The sequence below is a fragment of the Tachyglossus aculeatus genome, chromosome 8, assembly GCF_015852505.1.
Source record: "Tachyglossus aculeatus isolate mTacAcu1 chromosome 8, mTacAcu1.pri, whole genome shotgun sequence".
Lineage (NCBI taxonomy): Eukaryota > Metazoa > Chordata > Mammalia > Monotremata > Tachyglossidae > Tachyglossus > Tachyglossus aculeatus.
Genome location: NC_052073.1, coordinates 31,362,816 through 31,382,012, shown reverse-complemented (window position 1 = coordinate 31,382,012; position 19,197 = coordinate 31,362,816). Strand labels below are relative to the sequence as shown.

Here is a 19,197-nt window from a genome sequence, read left to right as displayed (position 1 = left end):
TTTGGTTTTGGATGGGTTAAACACTTTGGGGATAAACTGCATGATGGGCTCTAGGTGTCAAAAAGGAAGGTAGCTCTCCTTTCTCTTCCAAGGCTTCTTCCAGTTCCTTCTCTCTCACACTCACCTCACACATCGTATCCCCCTCATATTTCCATGAGGAGATATGCAGGGTTGGGCATATTATCGGCTTTACCTAATCGCACCCTCCCAATCCCCCTCCCCGACTCTCCCCAGGCCGCTCTTCTGTACCATGTCTTGGGGAGGAATTGTGGGTGGGTGGGAGTTTATGTGCATTATCCACTGACCAACAGTATCCTCCCATTCCATCTCTTCCAATCCCCCAGTCGACGCCTCTGCACTAAACCTCTGGGAGGGGGGTTGCATATTCCCAACCACCGACATGTGACCAACTGTAATCTCCTGCTCCTCCTGGCCCATACCTTGGGGAAGAGGCATGTGAATTACCTCCCATAAGCACGCGACTGACTGTTCCATCTTATTCCTAACCGTTTGGAAAATGAATTCTCACTTTTACATCTATTCCCACTTTGTCTCAAAGTCACACGCTTCCCAGCAATTTCCCCCAGCAACAAGTCAATCTTCAACTCCTTTTTTTTTAAAACCTGCCAGAAGGTGAGTGATGTAAATTACACCCTCTGTGAGTTGAAGACACGAAAGCAGGAATGGGAGAATATGTTTATCGAACACTCCAGAACCACAGATTGGAGTTCCATTCTCAGAGTCAATCTTGGGACTCCTTGGCAGTTGACAACGCTTTCGGAATGATTTAAAATAGGCCCAATGTAAAGAAAAGGCCCCAGGCCCCAGTTTAGGGGAAGGCCTTGAATTTCTCCCTGAAGTAATGACATGTCGTTACTCGAGAAGCAGCGTGGCCTAGTAGATAGAACATGGGCCTGGGAATAAGAAGGACCTGGGTTCTAATTCTGGCTCTACCACTTGTCTGCTGTGAGACTTTGGTAAATCATTTAACTTCTTTGTGCCTCAGTTACCTCATCAGTAAAATGGGGATTAAGATTGGGAAGCCCACGTGGAACAGGGTCTATGTCCAACCTGATTATCTTCTATCTACTCCAGTGCTTAGAACAGTGCCTGGCACATAGTAAGCGCTCAACAAATACCATTAAAAAAAGTGTGGGGCTGAGACTTTGTAAGTGAGGAGCTTCTGGAGGTTCAGTCTTTGGGGTTGGGTGGAATGAAAGGCCTGAAACTGTCCTTTGTGGAGAATTCTCTTCATTCATCCATTGTGTCTCTCCCAGATGGAGAAACGGGGACCCATCCTGAGACCTATCCTGATCCTCGTTGGATCTTCCCCTGGGCAAATTTTGTAGACATTCTGTTCTGGAGAAAGCCAGCAGTCAGGACCTGATTGGGGCAGGCATGGGCTTCTGTTTGAAAGGCTGCTACCCCTCCCTGCCTCACGAGATTGGGAGAAGTGGGAATTGGGGTGCTGATCTAGAAATCCAAAGTTTGCTAGAAAAGGCGGGGACATTAGAGAGTGTCTTACCCATAAATGTCCAAAACACCAATAAAAGTGTGCTGCTTGCCTGAGAACTGCAAAGCTTTGTTAATTGTTTCCACAATGAGGTCAAACAGGTGAGAATAGAGCTTTTTGGCCAACGCGTCCCTGGCGTTGAGGGCCTGACCCTGGGTCATGGGCTTGATGACCGTCTCGGAGGTGGTGATGATCTTTCGGCGACACAGCCACTTGGCCACCTTGCTGCAGTCAACATCTAGGAGCTCACAGAAGACGCCCAGATGATGGTCATCGTCCTGCCGAGAGGGAACAAGAGAGTGGTGAGCGTGGCCGGAGAGGGGGCAGAGGGCCGGTGCGGGGGGGGGAGAGGAAGGGAAAATGCTTGGGGGAAATGGGTGGGTGGAGATAAGAACGGGAGTGAGATTGGCCTCAGAGGCCAAATATCCCAGAATGGGGATAACCGGGCCTAACTTTTTATTTGGCATGTGGAGTCCAAAAGGGGCCGGGATTGTATGGGGTCTGCGGATAGGGAGGGGACCTGGGCCTGTGTGAGGACTGGGATAAGCAAGGCCCAAATTCAGCTCCAAGAGCCGTAGGAGCATCGTCCCCTTGGAGTTCACACCTGTGGGAACTCTTTAGGCTTGGGAAGGAACTGGAATAATCCCTGAGTGTGAGCTTTAAAACAATACCTTCAGGCCCCAAACAACAGCATGCTACAGCTCCTGTACTGTTCTAAGCGGGAGGAGGCACTGACAGGGAATGGGGAAGAAAAGCTCTTATCCTTCCTGCTAAACCAGTCTCTAAAAAAGACTCGGTTTTCTTCTGCTTTATGGAGACTCGGGGTCCCCTGTGGTAACTGGCGAGGCCCAAAACAGAGTGCAGGAGAGACCAAAGCTGCCCCGGGAGGCAGGGGCGGGGAGATGCTTCGTTACCGGTACGGAGGATCTCTCGTCTCCCACAGCCGTGATCTGCACATTGCCCAGATGCAGGATGGCCGCCAGGATCTGGAACACATCCCTCTGAAAATCCTCCTTCAGACCTGATGGAAAGGGAGCCCCCGATCAGAAATAAATCAATGGTATTGATTGAGCTCTTACTGTACATAGACCATTGCACTAAGAGTCTAGGAGAATTGGTAGATATGATTCCTACCCACAAAGAGTTCACAGGAGAGATAGACATTAAAGTCAGATACAGGTAGGGGAAATGGGAGATTATGTGGATACGTACATTAGTTCTGTGGGGCTGGGGTAAGTATCAAAGTGCTTAGAAGCTATAGACCCAAGGGCGTAGGTGACCCAGAAGGGGTGGAAAACAGAGTGGGAGGATGAGAGGCTAGTCGGGGAAGGGTTCCTGGAGGAGATGAGATTTTAGTAGGACTTTGAAGATAGGGAGAGCAGTGGTCTGTTGGAAATGAAGGTGGAGGGAGTTCCAGACAGGAGGGAGGGGATGAGCAAGGGATTGACAGTGACAGAGATCAAAGTATGATGGCAATAGGGGAGAGAAGTTTGCGGGCTGGGTTAAAGAGAGAGAGAAGCGAGGAAAGGTAGGAAGGAGAGATCTGATCGAGTGCCTTCAAGTCAATGGTGAGGAGTTTCTGTTTGATGAGGGCATGGATGGGCAACCACTGCAGGTTTTTGAGGAACGAGATGACGTGTGTAGAATTATTTTTAAGAAAACTGATCTGGGCAGCAGAGTAAAATACGGACTGGAGAGGGGAGAAGATGGAAGCAGGGAGGTCAGCGAGGAATCGAGAGATAAGACGAGTGCTTGGATCGGCATAGTAACAGGATGGAGTTGAAGGGTGGATTCTAGAGATATTGTGAAGATGAATATGCAGGTTGAAGGAGTGATATGAGTCAAGGATAATGCCAAGGTTGTGTGGGCTTGTGAAACAGGTAGGATGGTGGTGTTTTAAACAGTGAGGAAAAGTCGGTAGGACAGGTTAAGGATGGGAAGATGAGAAGTTCTGTCTGTTTGGATATATTTAGTTTGAGGTGTCAGCTGGACATCCATGTAAAGATGTCCTGAAGGCAGGAGGCAACACGAGACTGCAGAGAAGGAGAGAAGTTGGGACTGGATAGGTAGATTTGGGAATTAACTGCCTACAGATGGTAACTGAAGCTGTGGGTGTCGAATTCTCACGGGAGTGAGAATTATAATAATAATAACTGTGGCATTTGTTAAGTGCTTACTTTGTGTGAGGCACCGTACTGAGAGCTGGGGTGGATACAAGCAAATTGGGTTGGACACAGTCCCTGCCCCACGTGGTGTTCACAGTCTCAAACCCCATTTTACAGATGACGTACTGAAGCACAGAGAAGTGAAGTGACTTGCCCAAGGTCAAACAGCAGACAAGTGGCAGAGCTGGGATTAGACCCATGACCTTCTGACTCTCAGGCCTGTGCTCTAGCCACTAGGCCAAAATGGAGAATAAATACGGACCCAAAATTTAGTCTTGAGGGAACCCCGCTGTTAGGAGGTGGGAGGTGGTGAAAGAGACTGAGAATGGGAGGCCACAAAACTAGGAGAACCAGGAGATGACAGTATCGATAAAGCCAAGGTTAGACAACGTTTCCAGGAGAAGGGACAGGTCTGTAGAGTCAAAGGCAGCTGAGAAGTCTAGGAGGATTGGGAAGTAGAGCTCATTCATTCATTCAATCATATTTATTGAGCGCTTACTGTGTGCAGAGCACTGTACTAAGCCTTGGAAAGTACAATTCGACAACAAAGAGACAATCCCTACCTTAGGGCTCACAGTCTAGAAGTGGGGACACAGACAACAAAACAAAGCAAGTCGACAGGCATCAATTTCATCAATATAAATAAATAGAATTATAGATCTACACTCATCATTAATAAAATAAATAGAACAGTAACTATGTACATATACACGTAAGTGCTGTGGGATGGTGAAGGGGGTAGAACAGAGGGAGGGAGTCGGCGTGATGGGGAGGGGAGAAGGAGCATAGGAAAAGGGGCGCTCAGTCTGGAAGGCCTCTTGGAGGAGGTGAGCTTTCAGTAGGGCTTTGAAGGGGGAAAGTGTGCTAGTTTGGCAGATGAGAGGAGGGAGGGCATTCCAGGCTAGAGGTAGGACGTGGGCCAGGGGATCTGGCCCCGAGGAAGTCATTGGTGACTTTGGAAAGGGCAGTTTCAGTGGAGTGGAAGCCAGACTGCAGGGAGTCAAGTAGAGAGTTGGAGGAGGAGGAAGTAGAGGCTGCGTTCAGTTTCTAGGAAAGTGAAGGTCAAAGACCTTTGTCTCCCGGGTGCTGAATATCAAATATCAAAAACTGCCCAGAGGCGGGACTGTTGCTGTAAATCCATCTATCAACCATATTCATTGAGCGCTTACTTTGTGCAGAGCACTGTATTAAGAGAGTACACCATAACAGAGTTGGTAGACACTTTCCCTGCCCATCAGACTGTTCAGGGCCCCAGAGACTTCTGAGAAGGTCAGTCACATTGGACCATCAAAGAAAATACAATTCTCAGGCCGCCAGGCCAGTGTGAATACTATGATTGTCAGGAGATGCTGCTCACTCCCTGGGCTGAAAGAATAGGACTCAAGAGACTGCTCCCACCCACCAGTTGGCAACAAGAAGCTTTGCCAGGCCAACTTCCCAGGGGCGGCCCGAGGGGCGGGGACCCCTTACGAAGTCACTCTAAAAATCATTCTCAACAAACTCTTATAAGGGCAGGTGAGGGCACGGTGGCGTCTGCTCTTGTTGACATCTCAAGGATTTTCTGGTCCATCATCACAGGCTGCATCTGTCTGCCCTACCAGTTGTCACCCAGAGTGTGGTGACCCAATGCAAACCATCATCATCTTCAGTGCCTATCCTGCTGATAAGATGCACTGTTCCCTCCCGAAATCAGACCACCTCAAGGTGGTCTGTCCTGATTAATCTCTCATCCCCACAACCCTGCATCCCCCACAACAGCAACTTCAGCACCTCTGCATCACCTGAACACTTGGGGACTCAAACTCCCTGGGAGCACTTAGGTACGTATCTTGATTACTTCCTCCCACCTGAAATTTAATTTATTCTCTGGGTCCCCCATTAGGTTGCAAGCTTCTTGAGGGCAGGGATCCTGTCTACCAATTCTAATGTAGTCTCTCAAGTGCTTAATACAGTGCTCTGCACACTGCAGGCTCTCAATATGATATTCTTGACTGATTCCCCTCTTCACCACTGCTCACCTCAAATGGCCAAGCGCTGGAAAAGGGATTTTCCCGGACTCTGTATTGACACGGTAACTGTGTGGCAGCGTGCAAGAGGTTTTCAGTGTGACACCCTCCACGGTGGATCCAACCTGACTGTCAGCATTGTCACACTGGAGCCCAAGAACAACTCGCCTTCTACTGCTAGAACAGGCCCGGATCACTCCAGCAATCCTGAGCCAGGCATCGGTAGCTTGGGCTCTCTCAGCCTAGCTTCCGTACGCTGCCGAAATGGAGGCTGGTGCTTTTGTCAAGAAAGATATCACCAGGGTGGGATGTCACCCAGTTGTCCCAGGACCAGATAACCTTCGCTTTTTCTTCCCATGGTGTGGCATGGCTTGGTGCATTCTGCTAAAGCCGTCCTAAAATCCCACCCAATCCACAAACCCGTCCTCAGCCAATTCCCATTTTCTGAGTCATATCAACCCAGCAGCCCCCTAACACACCCCCTTTTAGCCCATCCTCAAATGTGTTAATATTTTAATGTAGGCCTCCCACATTAGAGCATAGTAAGCTCCTTGTGGGGAGGAAACACATCTTTCACTCTGTTTTTTCTGAAGGGCTTACCTCCTTGCACCCAGGAGGTACATTGACTGTACCCAATCAATCGATCAATTGACAGTATTTATGTGGCACCTATTGTGTGCAGGACATTGTACTAAGCACTTGGGACAGTACAATAAAAAAGACATGATCTCGGCTCAGATTTAGTGGGAGAGAAAGACCTGAGATAATTTACAAATTGGGGGAAGAAATGGTTTGTAAAATAATCTATATATATATAATCTATATAAAAGCGCAACAAGTCATTATAACTGCAAAAGTGCTGAGACCTAGACTGTGATCCCCATGTAGCAAAGAGGCTGTGACCTAACTGACTAACTTGTATCTCCCCCGGGAGAAAGACATAAGATAATTTACAAATCGGGGGAAGAAATGGTTTGTGAAATAATCTATATAAAAGCTCAACGAGTCATTATAACTGCAAAAGTGCTGAGACCTAGACTGTGATCCCCATGTAGCAAAGAGGCTGTAACCTACCTAACTAACTTGTATCTACCCCAGCACTTAGAAATACCACAATTAAATTAATTAATGATAGCGGAGAGAACGTGACCAGGGGAGAAGAAAAACTAATCAGGAAAAAACCTACTGAAAGAGGTAGGATTTCAGAAGGAGTTTGAAATTTGGGGTGTGAGCTGGTGGATTTGAGGAATGGTGGGGTGGGGGGTTCCAATCAGGGATAGGAGGGAGGTGAGTAGGGAACAAGGTGTGGTGAGAAGGTGAGTTTGGGAGGAATAGAGAGTGAGCTGGGGTGTGATAGAGGAAGAAGTGGATAGGTAAGGTGGAGGAGAGTTGATGGAGTGCCTTAAAGCTAATAATAATTATGGTATGTACTTGTGATGTGCCTAAGTCCTTAGGGGGTGGATCTAAGTGCTTGGAATTGGCAGTAGGGAGGTGAAATGGGGGGGGGGGGGGGATGATGGCTTAGTCCAGGAATGTTTCCTGGAGGAGATATATGATTTTAGTAGGGCTTTGAAGTTGGAGAGAGTGCTGGCCTGTCAGATAGGTAGGGGAGGAGGGAGGATATGGGCAAGGAGTCAGAGGCAGGTGACTAAACAACACATGGGAAACTCTAATCTTGACCCTGATATTAGCAGGCTGTGTGTCCCTGAGCCTGGCACCTAACCACTCTGCGCCTGTCAATGTCTTTCCAGCCCTCCAGATCTGAGCAACAGGGGTCCAAAACAGGGCCTCTGCCCTGTGGAAAAGCTGTGCTCCTCACAAATGCTAAACGATAATGGCACGGTCATGTGAAGAGAAGAAGCAAGAGACCTCTACACCGTAAGGTCTTTGTTGGGTTAGAAACATGTCTTCCAACTCTTGCTCTGCACACAGTAAGCACTCAATAAGTGTGATTGATGGATTGATTGATTGATGTTTTCTCAGGGGAGTGAGAGAATTTGTCATTTCCCAGGTCCACAGAGCCTCTGGCGAGAGAAGCACCGTTTCTGGAAGGTTTTCGGGCTAGAGTCCCCTCCCCGCTTCAAGAAATGCCAAGCCCAATTTCAAGCCACTGCTGGCCCCTTCTTTCAGCGCATCCCTCCCTGGGGAGAGACAAAGGGCTGTGACAATAGTGAGCAAGCAGGCGAGGGGCTGAAGCGACCAGCTGGAGGAATACACAGAGAAGCTACAAAGAACGGCGGATTTGTAACTGGGCGGCTCAGAGCGGGGCTTCCAATTAGCTGGCCGATTAAAGCCCCTTGGACAGATGCAGAAGCAGGAAGGTAAAGAGAGGAGATTTAACCAGGTGCCACTGAATCCAGATCACTCCAGGGGCTCCCACAGCCTCCGATGATGACAATCAGCCACCTCACGGGACAAAGAGACATCACACTGTGTGACGTCACCGTTCTGACAGCTCGAAAGAGCAAAACGTACAGAATCTGCCCCCCGGACAGTGGAAATTCCAGAGTGGATACCGGTGGTTAACCAAACCCTGTCCAAACTGATGAAAGATCTCATGTGAAACTGAGCGGGAGGGGAAGAAGGAAGAGCGGGAAGGAAGAAATTACTTCCTGGGAAAATCAGTTGGGAAGGGAGAGCCCCTGGGAGCCACGTCTATCATTAGCAGGTATTTACTGAAAGCCTACTATGTGCAGAGCATAGTGCTGAGTACCTCTGAACGGAGTACTATACTGAGTGCCTATTATGTGCTGAACACTGTACTGAGCACTTGTGCGGAGAGCAATGTACCGAGCACTTCTCTGCACAGCCCTGAACTGAGTGCCTGCCAAGTGCAGGGCACTGTAGTAAGCACAATGTGTAGCCTAGTGGATAGAGACTAGGCCTAAGAGTCAGAAGGACCTGTGCTCTAACCCCGACTCTGCCACTTGTTCGCTGTGTGACCTTGGGCAAGTCACTTCACTTCTCTGTGCCTCCTTTTCCTCACCTGTAAAATGGGGATTAAGACTGTGATCCTTAGTGTTCAACCTGATTATCTTGTATCTACCCCAGGACTTAGAACAGTGCCTGGCACATAGCAAGTACTTATCAAATCCCGCAATTATCGTTATTATTATTATTGAGGGCATACTCTATAATGGAGGAGACAGTAGTCATAAAATGCACTCAGTTCTGCCAGGAGGCATCTTCTCGCTCTGTGCTTCAGTGAGAAGCAGCGTAGCCTAATGGAACTAGCCCAGGCCTCGGAGTTAGAGGTCCTGGGTTCTAATCCCACTTTTCCACTTTGCCATGCAATAGCTCCTCAGATTCCACCGTGAAAAGATTCCCGGAGCAGTTGCAGTCCAGTGAACCCTGAAGCAGAAGCTGGTGACGCCACTAGCTCACGCCCTCCCTGGGGCCTCCATCTGTAGTGGTGAAGGAGACCAGGGAATCTCAGAAAGATCCATTTCTCCTCACAGAGTGGGTGGTGGGATCCAGGATCCGCTGTGGGGGAGAGGGAGGAGGCAGGCCCGGACCTGAGGGGTGAGGGCAGTGACCGCTGCCCAGCAGAGAGAGATCTCACCCACCGAGCATCGTGAACGTCCTCTGCGTCTCCAGCATGTCGGCCCTGTCGCTGATGCCTTCGATGACGGTGCTGCCCCCCATTCTCGTGTAGTGAAATTCCTCAGCACTCGCTAGAAGAAAATATGTGAAACGCAATTGATTTCTGGACCTCTCGGGGAGGAGAGGGTCTCCAATGAACCCACCCAAAGGGGTGTCCAGTCCCGCTGCCATTTAATAACCAACAATGCCAGCCCTGGGCCATGGGCTCAGCCCACTTTCCGGGAGAAAGACGTGCTGAAAAAGGCCCTACTGGGGCTGGTCCTCCATTAGCTTACCATCGCCTGGTCTCTGGCCACTGCCTACAGAATCGGTTTAATAAAACGAAGGTCTCCACAAACACTAGAATAGCGGGGCCTACTGGAAAGAGCATGGGCACCTGGGTTCTAATCCTGACTCTGCAACTTGCCTCCTGAGTGTCCTTGGGCAAGTCACTTAACTTTTCTGTGCCTCAGTTTCCTCAACTGTAAAGTGAAGATTAAATACCTGTTCTCCCTCCCTCTTAGTCTGTGAGCCCTATGTGGCCTGAATCTGACCTGCATATGTTGTATCTACCCCAGCACTTAGTTCGGTGAATGGCACATAGTAAGCATTTAAAAAATACCACGATTGTTACCATTATTATTATTATTATTATTATTATTAATAAACACCCCAAAACGACCACCACAAAAATGGGGAAGGCAGATTATTCCTTTGGCCCTCCCGACATACCTAGTTTCAGATGTTTGAATTCAGGCTGCCGCGCAGAAGCGCAAAGCTGATAGAAAATGTGATAATTCCGTTCATTCTCCGACTGCAGGGGCAAAATGGAATATGACATCAGTATTCTGAAGGTGGAGAAAATGGAAAAACAATATTTGCTTCCAACTATTGAGCCCTGAAACTTCGGCGAGAAACTCGGGGCCCCTGTTCAGTAGGAAGAGGGAAGGTTGGTGGTGGGGGGATAGATGTGGGGGGATAGACGGGGGTGGCCACATCCAATGCAAACAAAATCACATCATTTGAGAGCAATTTATTCCTTCAGTGGGTCTTTTCCCTTAATCCTGTCTCCTTAACATCCCCTATTGTGAGTGGCCGCATTTCAAATGCTTAAATGGAGACCAATACGGAGAATTAAGTGCATAATAGGTGTTACGGTGGCTGCAACCCTAGGCGAGAACGCAGGTGACGTCCTCTAAGACGATAAGTTCCTTGTGGCAAGGAACGTATCTACCAACTCTTCTATTGTACTCTCCCAAGCGCTTAATACAGTGCGTTGCACACACTAACTGCTCAATAAATACCACTGATTGATTATCGCAATAGTGTACACACTATTAAGGCAATGTACCTATCCATAAATCATATATGCGATATATCATAAACCATTTATTCATATTAAATGATTTAATAATCAAAGCATATTGAATTTTTTTTAATTTATGTTCATATCTGTCTCCTTCTCTAGACTCTAAGCTTGATGTGGGCAAGGAACAAGTCTGTTGTATTGCCCTCTCCCAAGCGCTTAGTGAGGTACTGTGCACCCAGTGAACACTCAATAAATTGAATGATTGCTTGATAGTGTGGTCCGCGTAGCACCAGGCAGATGCTGTCTTCTCTGGGTTGTTTCGGTACCTGCTTCTGCTCACTTCAAGCTGTAAAATGTCAGCTCAGTTATCCTCACAGCCTGCCTGCTGTTCCCGCTTACGGGAGTGATTTCCTTATTCCAACAGGGGGATGTCACTTCCCAGTTGGGCAGGAATAGGAAGACCTGGGAAACGACCAAAGGATCGTAGATTCCTTCTTCAGGGTGCATTTCCACTGGGGTCTCAGCTGCTCGCTCAACTGTCTCAGTACACAAGGTGGAAGGATTCCAGAAGGGAGAAGAAAGATGGTGGAATCTTTGTCTTGGAGGAATCCAAAGGGGCCCTAACTGGCAAAAAACAACCCCTTTCAGCCCAGGTGCCTACGGGACTGACATCCGGCTAAAAAAATGCCTCAAAGGAAATGAATTCCTTACTTGAAAGACAACTCTGGATTTCTCCAGCAGGTAGGTTCGCATGTTGGCCCCGATGATCTGGCTCCTCTTATCAAAACTGATCTCCGTGTATTTCCCAAAGCGGCTGCTGTTGTCGTTGCGGGTGGTCTTGGCGTTGCCAATGGCCTGAGAACAGGGGGGGTGTGCTCAGCTCACAGCTCCGGTCGGGGTGGGGTGGGGTAAGGGGGCCGAGGAGAGACCCCCCTTTCCAATCTGAAGGCCCTTAGGGGGCTTCATCCCAAGCCTGAGTCAGGCTGCTTTAGGGCTGAGACGGGGCTAGGGAGGATGGTTTGGCGCAAAACAAGTCATTTCATGCATTTGATTGATTGATTCATTCATTCAATCGTATTTATTGAGCGCTTACTGTGTGCAGAACACTGTAGTAAGCGTTTGGGAAGTACAAATTGGAAACATATAGAGACGGTCCCTGCCCAACAACAGGCTCACAGTCTAGAAGAGGGGGACAGACAACAAAACAAAACACATGGACAGGTGTCAAGTCATCAGAATAAAGAGAAGTAAAGCTAGATGCACATCATTAACAAAATAAATAGAATAGTAAATATGTACAAGTGAAATAAATAGAGTAATAAATCTGTGCAAACATACATACAGGTGCTGAGGGGAGGGGAAGGAGGTAGGGCGGGGCAGGGATGGGGAGAAGGAGAGGAAAAAGGGGGGCTCAGGTTCCAAACTAAACTCCAAACCGAGCTCCCTTTCAACCGTTATTAAAAAGGACCAATGTCATATTTCAACTTTTAACAAGGACCTTTTTTTTTTCCCAAATGACATTATCCTGCCGGTCTAACCACAAATGGTTCAGCTACCACGAAGGAAATTATCGAGAGCACGGGCTTGTGAGTTAATGCTAACTCACAACCAAAACACCTCACAATTGCCTTACTGATGAGGCTGTCCTTGTGGGCAGCACCTTCTTCAAGAGAGAGGGACCCTACGCTCACCCCTACCCCTTCATCCCTACATCTGTCCTTCCCTTCACCCCTAATCCACCCTTCCCTTCACCTCAGCATCCCCATCCCCCCCGCCTTATCTCCTTCCCCTCCCCACAGCACCTGTATATATGTATATATGTTTGTACATATTTATTACTCTATTTATTTGTTGTATTTGTACATATTTATTCTATTTATTTTCTTTTGTTACCATGTTCTGTTTTGTTCTCTGCCTCCCCCTTCTAGACTGTGAGCCCGCTGTTGGGTGGGGACCGTCTCTATGTGTTGCCAACTTGTACTTCCCAAGTGCTTAGTACAGTGCTCAGCACACAGTAAGCGCTCAATAAATACGATTGAATGAAAGAATGAAATGAATGAATTCATATATATTTGTACGTATTTATTACTCTATTTTATTTGTACATATTTATTCTATTTATTTTCTTTTGTTAATATGTTTTGTTTTGTTCTCTGCCTCCCGCTTCTAGACTGTGAGCCCGCTTTTGGGTGGGGACCGTCTCTATGTGTTGCCAACTTCTACTTCCCAAGTGCTTAGTACAGTGCTCAGCACACAGTAAGCGCTCAATAAATACGATTGAATGAAAGAATGAAATGAATGAATTCATATATATTTGTACGTATTTATTACTATTTTATTTGTACATATTTATTCTATTTATTTTCTTTTGTTAATATGTTTTGTTTTGTTCTCTGTCTCCCCCTTCTAGACTGTGAGCCCACTGTTGGGGAGGGACCATCTCTATATGTTGCCAACTAGTACTTCCCAAGCACTTAGTACAGTGCTCTGCACACAGTAAGCGCTCAATAAATACGATTGATGATGATGATGATGAAATATGATTGAATGAATGAATGAAATGAATTAATGTATATATGTTTGTATGTATTTATTACTCTATTTATTTTATTTGTACATGTTTATTCTATTTATTTTATTTTGTTACTATGTTTTGTTTTGTTCTCTGTCTCCCCCTTCTAGACTGTGATCTCGCTGCTGGGTAGGGACCGTCTCTATATGTTGCCAACTTCTACTTCCCAAGCGCTTAGTACAGTGCTCTGCACACAGTAAGTGCTCAATAAATATGATTGAATGAATGAATGAAATGAACGAATGTATAAATGTTTGTTCGTATTTATTACTCTATTTATTAATTTTATTTGTACATGTTTATTCTATTTATTTTATTTTGTTAATATGTTTTGTTTTGTTCTCTGTCTCCCCCTTCTAGACTGTGAACCCGCTGTTGGGGAGGGACCGTCTCTCTATGTTGCCAACTTGGACTTCCCAAGCGCTTAGTCCAGTGCTCTGCACACAGTAAGCGCTCAATAAATACGATTGAATGAATGAATGAAATGAATGAATTCATATATATTTGTACGTATTTATTACTCTATTTTATTTGTACATATTTATTCTATTTATTTTCTTTCGTTAATATGTTCTGTTTTGTTCTCTGTCTCCCCCTTCTAGACTGTGAGCCCGCTGTTGGGTAGGGACCCTCTCTATATGTTGCCAACTTGTACTTCCCAAGTGCTTACTACAGTGCTCTGCACACAATAAGCGCTCAATAAATACGATTGAATGAGTGAATGAAATGAATGAATGCATATATGTTTGTACGTATTTATTACTCTATTTTATTTGTACATATTTATTCTATTTATTTTCTTTTGTTAATATGTTCTGTTTTGTTCTCTGTCTCCCCCTTCTAGACTGTGAGCCCGCTGTTGGGTGGGGACCGTCTCTTTATGTTGCCAACTTGGACTTCCCAAGCGCTTAGTCCAGTGCTCTGCACACAATAAGCGCTCAATAAATACGATTGAATGAGTGAATGAAATGAATGAATGCATATATGTTTGTACGTATTTATTACTCTATTTTATTTGTACATATTTATTCTATTTATTTTCTTTCGTTAATATGTTCTGTTTTGTTCTCTGTCTCCCCCTTCTAGACTGTGAGCCCGCTGTTGGGTGGGGACCGTCTCTTTATGTTGCCAACTTGGACTTCCCAAGCGCTTAGTCCAGTGCTCTGCACACAATAAGCGCTCAATAAATACGATTGAATGAGTGAATGAAATGAATGAATGCATATATGTTTGTACGTATTTATTACTCTATTTTATTTGTACATATTTATTCTATTTATTTTCTTTTGTTAATATCTTCTGTTTTGTTCTCTGTCTCCCCCTTCTAGACTGTGAGCCCGCTGTTGGGTGGGGACCGTCTCTCTATGTTGCCAACTTGGACTTCCCAAGCGCTTAGTCCAGTGCTCTGCACACAGTAAGCGCTCAGTAAATACGATTGAATGAATCCACTCTCAGGTACCTCCATCCCCGACCTCCACACCGCCTCCATTTTCCACCACCACCTCCACTCCTCCCTCCCACCCGCTCTTCACCTCCACCCTCACCCCCAACCCGGCCCCCTCCCTTACTTACCTCAGTGATGGGGTTGGATGCCAGGACTTTATCTTCCACGTGGGCATTGCTGCTGGATTTACTGACCGTAGCGAAGTACCTCATCGCGTAGCGAGCCGACACGGTCTTCCCCGCCCCGGACTCTCCGCTGACTATGATCGACTGGTTTTTGTTGTTTCTGAAACCGAGGAACCATGGATACAGGCAGTGTTTTTGCTGGAGTCGAAAACCTGCTTCAAGGGCTTGGCACCCTGAGAGCCGGATCCAGCTGGTCAGCGGGTGAGCCAGCCCGGCCGGGCAGGAAGCCAGGAGTTTCTCAAGGGCGGGAGCAATTTCAGGTTCCAGGGGAACAATAACTTGGTAAATGGCGCTACTGTGGCTTGAGAGATCAATTGGTAATAGTACTTGTTAAGCGGTTACTATGTGCCGAGCACTGTTCACCTCGCCCCCTCACCTCACCTCCCTTCTCTCCTTCTACAGCCCACCCCGCACCCTCCGCTCCTCTGCCACTAATCTCCTCACCGGGCCTCGTTCTTGCCTGTCCCGCCATCGACCCCCAGCCCACGTCATCCCCCTGTCCTGGAATACCCTCCCTCTGCCCATCCGCCAAGCTAGCTCTCTTTCTCCCTTCAAGGCCCTACTGAGAGCTCACCTCCTCCAGGAGGCCTTCCCAGACTGAGCCCCCTCCTTCCTCTCCCCCTCGCCCTCCTCTCCATCCTCTCCGTCTTACCTCCTTCCCTTCCCCACAGTACCTGTATATATGTATATATGTTTGTACATATTTATTACTCTATTTATTTATTTATTTTACTTGTACATATCTATTCTATTTATTTGCTTTTGTTAATATGTTTGGTTTTGTTCTCTGTCTCCCCCTTCTAGACTGTGAGCCCACTGTTGGGTAGGGACTGTCTCTATATGTTGCCAACTTGTACTTCCCAAGCGCTTAGTACAGTGCTCTGCACACAGTAAACACTCAATATGATTGATTGATTGTTTGATTGATTGATTGTTCTAATCACCAGGGCACATACAATTTAATCAGCTGGACACAATTCCTGTCCCACATGGGGCTCGCCGTCTTAATCCCCATTTTACAGATTAGGGAACTGAGGCCCAGAGAAGTGGAGTGACTTGCCCAAGGTCACACAACGGACAAGTGGCGGAGCTGGGATTAGAACCCAGGTCCTTTCGACTCCCAGGCCTGTGCTGTATCAACTAAGCCACACTGTTTCTCATAGCCATGCTGCTTCCCGATCAATCAATCGTATTTATTGAGCGCTTACTGTGTGCAGAGCACCGTACTAAGTTCTTGGGAAGTACAAGTTGGCAACATAAAGAGACAGTCCCTACCCAACAGTGGGCTCACAGTCTAAAAGATATTCCCACAATGCACCTCCAGAAGAGCCTGGACCCCTCAGGATCTGGCCTTTCAATCCTTCATTCAATGGTATTTATTGAGCACTTACTGTGTGCAGAGCACTGTACTAAGCACTTGGGAAGGACAATTCAGCAACAAAGACCATCCCTGCCCACAGCGGGCATAAATGCATTACAGTCCTACTTTAATTTCCCCAAAATAAAGTACTGGCATTCCCAAATGATATGACAGTGAGCTTTACTGAAAAAAGTGTTTTTTTGTATTTTACTTGAATTTAACCAGAGCTGCTGTTCATTCATTCATTCAATCATATTTATTGAGCGCTTACTGTGTGCAGAGCACTGTACTAAGCACTTGGGAAGGACAATTCAGCAACAAAGACCATCCCTGCCCACAGCGGGCATAAATGCATTACGGTCCTACTTTAATTTCCCCAAAATAAAGTACTGGCATTCCCAAATGATATGACAGTGAGCTTTACTGAAAAAAGTGTTTTTTTTTGTATTTTACTTGAATTTAACCAGAGCTGCTGTTCATTCATTCATTCAATCGTATTTATTGAGCACTTACTGTGTGCAGAGCACTGTACTAAGCGCTTGGGAAGTACAAGTTGGCAACATATAGAGACAGTCCCTACCCAACAGTGGGCTCACAGTCTAAAAGATATTCCCACAATGCACCTCCAGAGGAGCCTGGACTCCTCAGGATCTGGCCATTCAATCATTCATTCAATGGTATTTGTTGAGCGCTTACTGTGTGCAGAGCACTGTACTAAGCGCTTGGGCAGTACGAGTCGGCGGCATCTAGGGACGGTCCCTACCCAACAAAGGGCTCACAGTCTAGAAGGGGGAGACGGACAACAAAACAAAACGTGACAGGTGGGGGCTGCTACTTGAAAGCCATAGTTTAAGAAAATGATGGATGTGGCTTGATTGCCTTATTGCAGGGACAGGGGTCGGAGCATTTGGAGAGCCTGGGGCGCTCAGTAGAGCAACGGAAGCAGCACGGCCTAGTGGAAAGAGCTCGGGCCTCAGAGCCAGAGGACCTGGGTTCTAATCCCAGTCTCACCACTTGTCTGCCGTGTGACCTTAGGCAAATCACTTCACTACACCTGTAAGCCCCAAGTGGAACATAATAACAATAATAATGGCGTTCGTTAAGCGCTTACTACATGCCAAGCACTGTTCTAAGCGCTGGGGAGGATATAAGGTGATCAGGTTGTCCCACGTGGGGCTAACAGTCTTAATCCCCATTTTACAGATGAGCCAACTGAGGCACAGAGAAGTTAAGTGACTTGCCCAAAGTCACGCAGCTGACATCATCATCATCATTATCAATCGTATTTATTGAGCGCTTACTGTGTGCAGAGCTCTGTACTAAGCACTTGGGAAGTACAAGTTGGCAACATATAGAGACAGTCCCTACCCAACAGTGGGCTCACAGTCTAAAAAGTGGGCTCACAGTCTAAATTGTGTCCAAACCAATTGCTTTGCATTTATCCTAGCACTTAGTACGGTGCCTGGCACATAATAAGTGCTTAACAAATAAATAAAAAATAAATTTAGAGACTTGATCTCATCACAGTTTAGCCTGTGCTTATACAATGGGCATTGGCCTTGGTTCCCAAACCGCAAAAAATGACCAGTATTGATATTAACTTGGCCAGCAAACAGGGAAGGGTGTGTGTAGGTTTAGTGGTAAAATAGCATTTATACATTTTAATAAATGTTTGGTGTATTTTCTGGGAAGGGAGTAGGAGGAAGAGGAAGCAGGTGGACGTGAGGGGAAAAAGGGCTGGGGAAGGCGGAAAGAGGGTGAAGAGGGATAAGAACAGGATAGAGAAGCAGCGTGGCTCAACGGAAAGAGCATGGGCTTGGGAGCCAGAGGTCATGGGTTCAAATCCCGACTCCCCCAATTGTCATCTGTGTGACCTTGGGCAAGTCACTTCACTTCTCTATGCCTCAGTTCCCTCATCTGTAAAATGGGGATTAAGACTGTGAACCCCCCGTGGGACAACCTGATCACCCTGTATCCTCCCCAGCGCTTAGAACAGTGCATTGCACACAGTAAGCGCTTAACAAATGCCATAATAATAATTATTATTATTAAGAACAGCACGGGCCCAGGAGTCAGAGGATCTGGGTTCTAGTCTCAGCTCTGTCACTTGCCCAAGTGACAAGGGCAAGTCACTTAACTGTTCTGTCCCTCAGTTTCCTCATCCGTAAAATGGGAGTTTAATTCCTGTCCTCCCTCTTACATAGACTGTGAGTCTCAGGTGGGAGAGGGACCGTGTCTGACCTGATTAACTCATATCTACCCCGGGGCTACCCGATAAGCACTTAACAAATACAAGAACAGTAATGCTAATAATAAAAGGAGCAGGGCTTTTTACTCTACAAGAGCAGGAAATGTGTTACCCAATCATAAAAAGAGAACACAAAGTAAGCCCTTAGTAACCATCAATAATAATAATAATAATAATGGCATTTATTAAGCACTTACTATGTGCCAAGCACTGTTCTAAGCACTGGGGAGGTACAAGGTGATCAGGTTGTCCCATGGGGGGCTCACAGTCTTCATCCCCATTTTACAGATGAGGGAACTGGGGCCCAGAGAAGTGAAGTGACTTGCCCAAAGCCACAAAGCTGACAATTGGCGGAGCCGGGATTTGAACCCATGACCTCTGACTCCAAAGCCCGGGCCCTTTCCACTGAGTCACGCTGCTTCTCTAATAGCAGACCACCAAGGGAGACCCCCATGAGATGGGATCCCTTGGTTAGGAAAAGATAAGAGGATCAGGGCAGTCGCGGATCACATTTTCCCTCTTCCACTCTCCTGAACCAGGGACATATGGGTTTGCGATAGGGAGATGTGATTTACTCGAGAGATTTTCACTTAGATAATGAATGTGTCGGGGCATCCTGTCAGATCTACCAATCCCTAGCAGAAGGGGTCGAATTATGACCCCAAATGGCACCACGTCCCCTATGATTGACACCTGCCAGTCAGAGAGAAGCAGCGTGGCTCAGTGGAAAGAGCCCGGGCTTGGAAGTCCGAGGTCACGGGTTCTAATCCCGGCTCCGCCACTTGTCAGCTGTGTGACTTTGAGCAAGTCACT

At 46.9% G+C, this 19,197-nt stretch overlaps 1 protein-coding gene across 2 annotated transcripts in view; it reads right to left on the bottom strand.

The window, feature by feature from the left end:
- Nucleotides 1-19,197, bottom strand: part of MYO5C (myosin VC) — a 94,788-nt gene that overhangs the window by 52,954 nt on the left and 22,637 nt on the right. For both annotated transcript variants that reach the window (XM_038750013.1, XM_038750015.1), the window contains exons 5-10: nucleotides 14,720-14,876; nucleotides 11,287-11,430; nucleotides 9,999-10,080; nucleotides 9,251-9,358; nucleotides 2,428-2,534; nucleotides 1,526-1,791 (exon numbers count right to left, since the gene is read on the bottom strand). In XM_038750013.1, coding sequence (XP_038605941.1) covers nucleotides 1,526-1,791; nucleotides 2,428-2,534; nucleotides 9,251-9,358; nucleotides 9,999-10,080; nucleotides 11,287-11,430; nucleotides 14,720-14,876 — 864 coding nt within the window. The remainder of the gene's footprint in view (nucleotides 1-1,525; nucleotides 1,792-2,427; nucleotides 2,535-9,250; nucleotides 9,359-9,998; nucleotides 10,081-11,286; nucleotides 11,431-14,719; nucleotides 14,877-19,197) is intronic.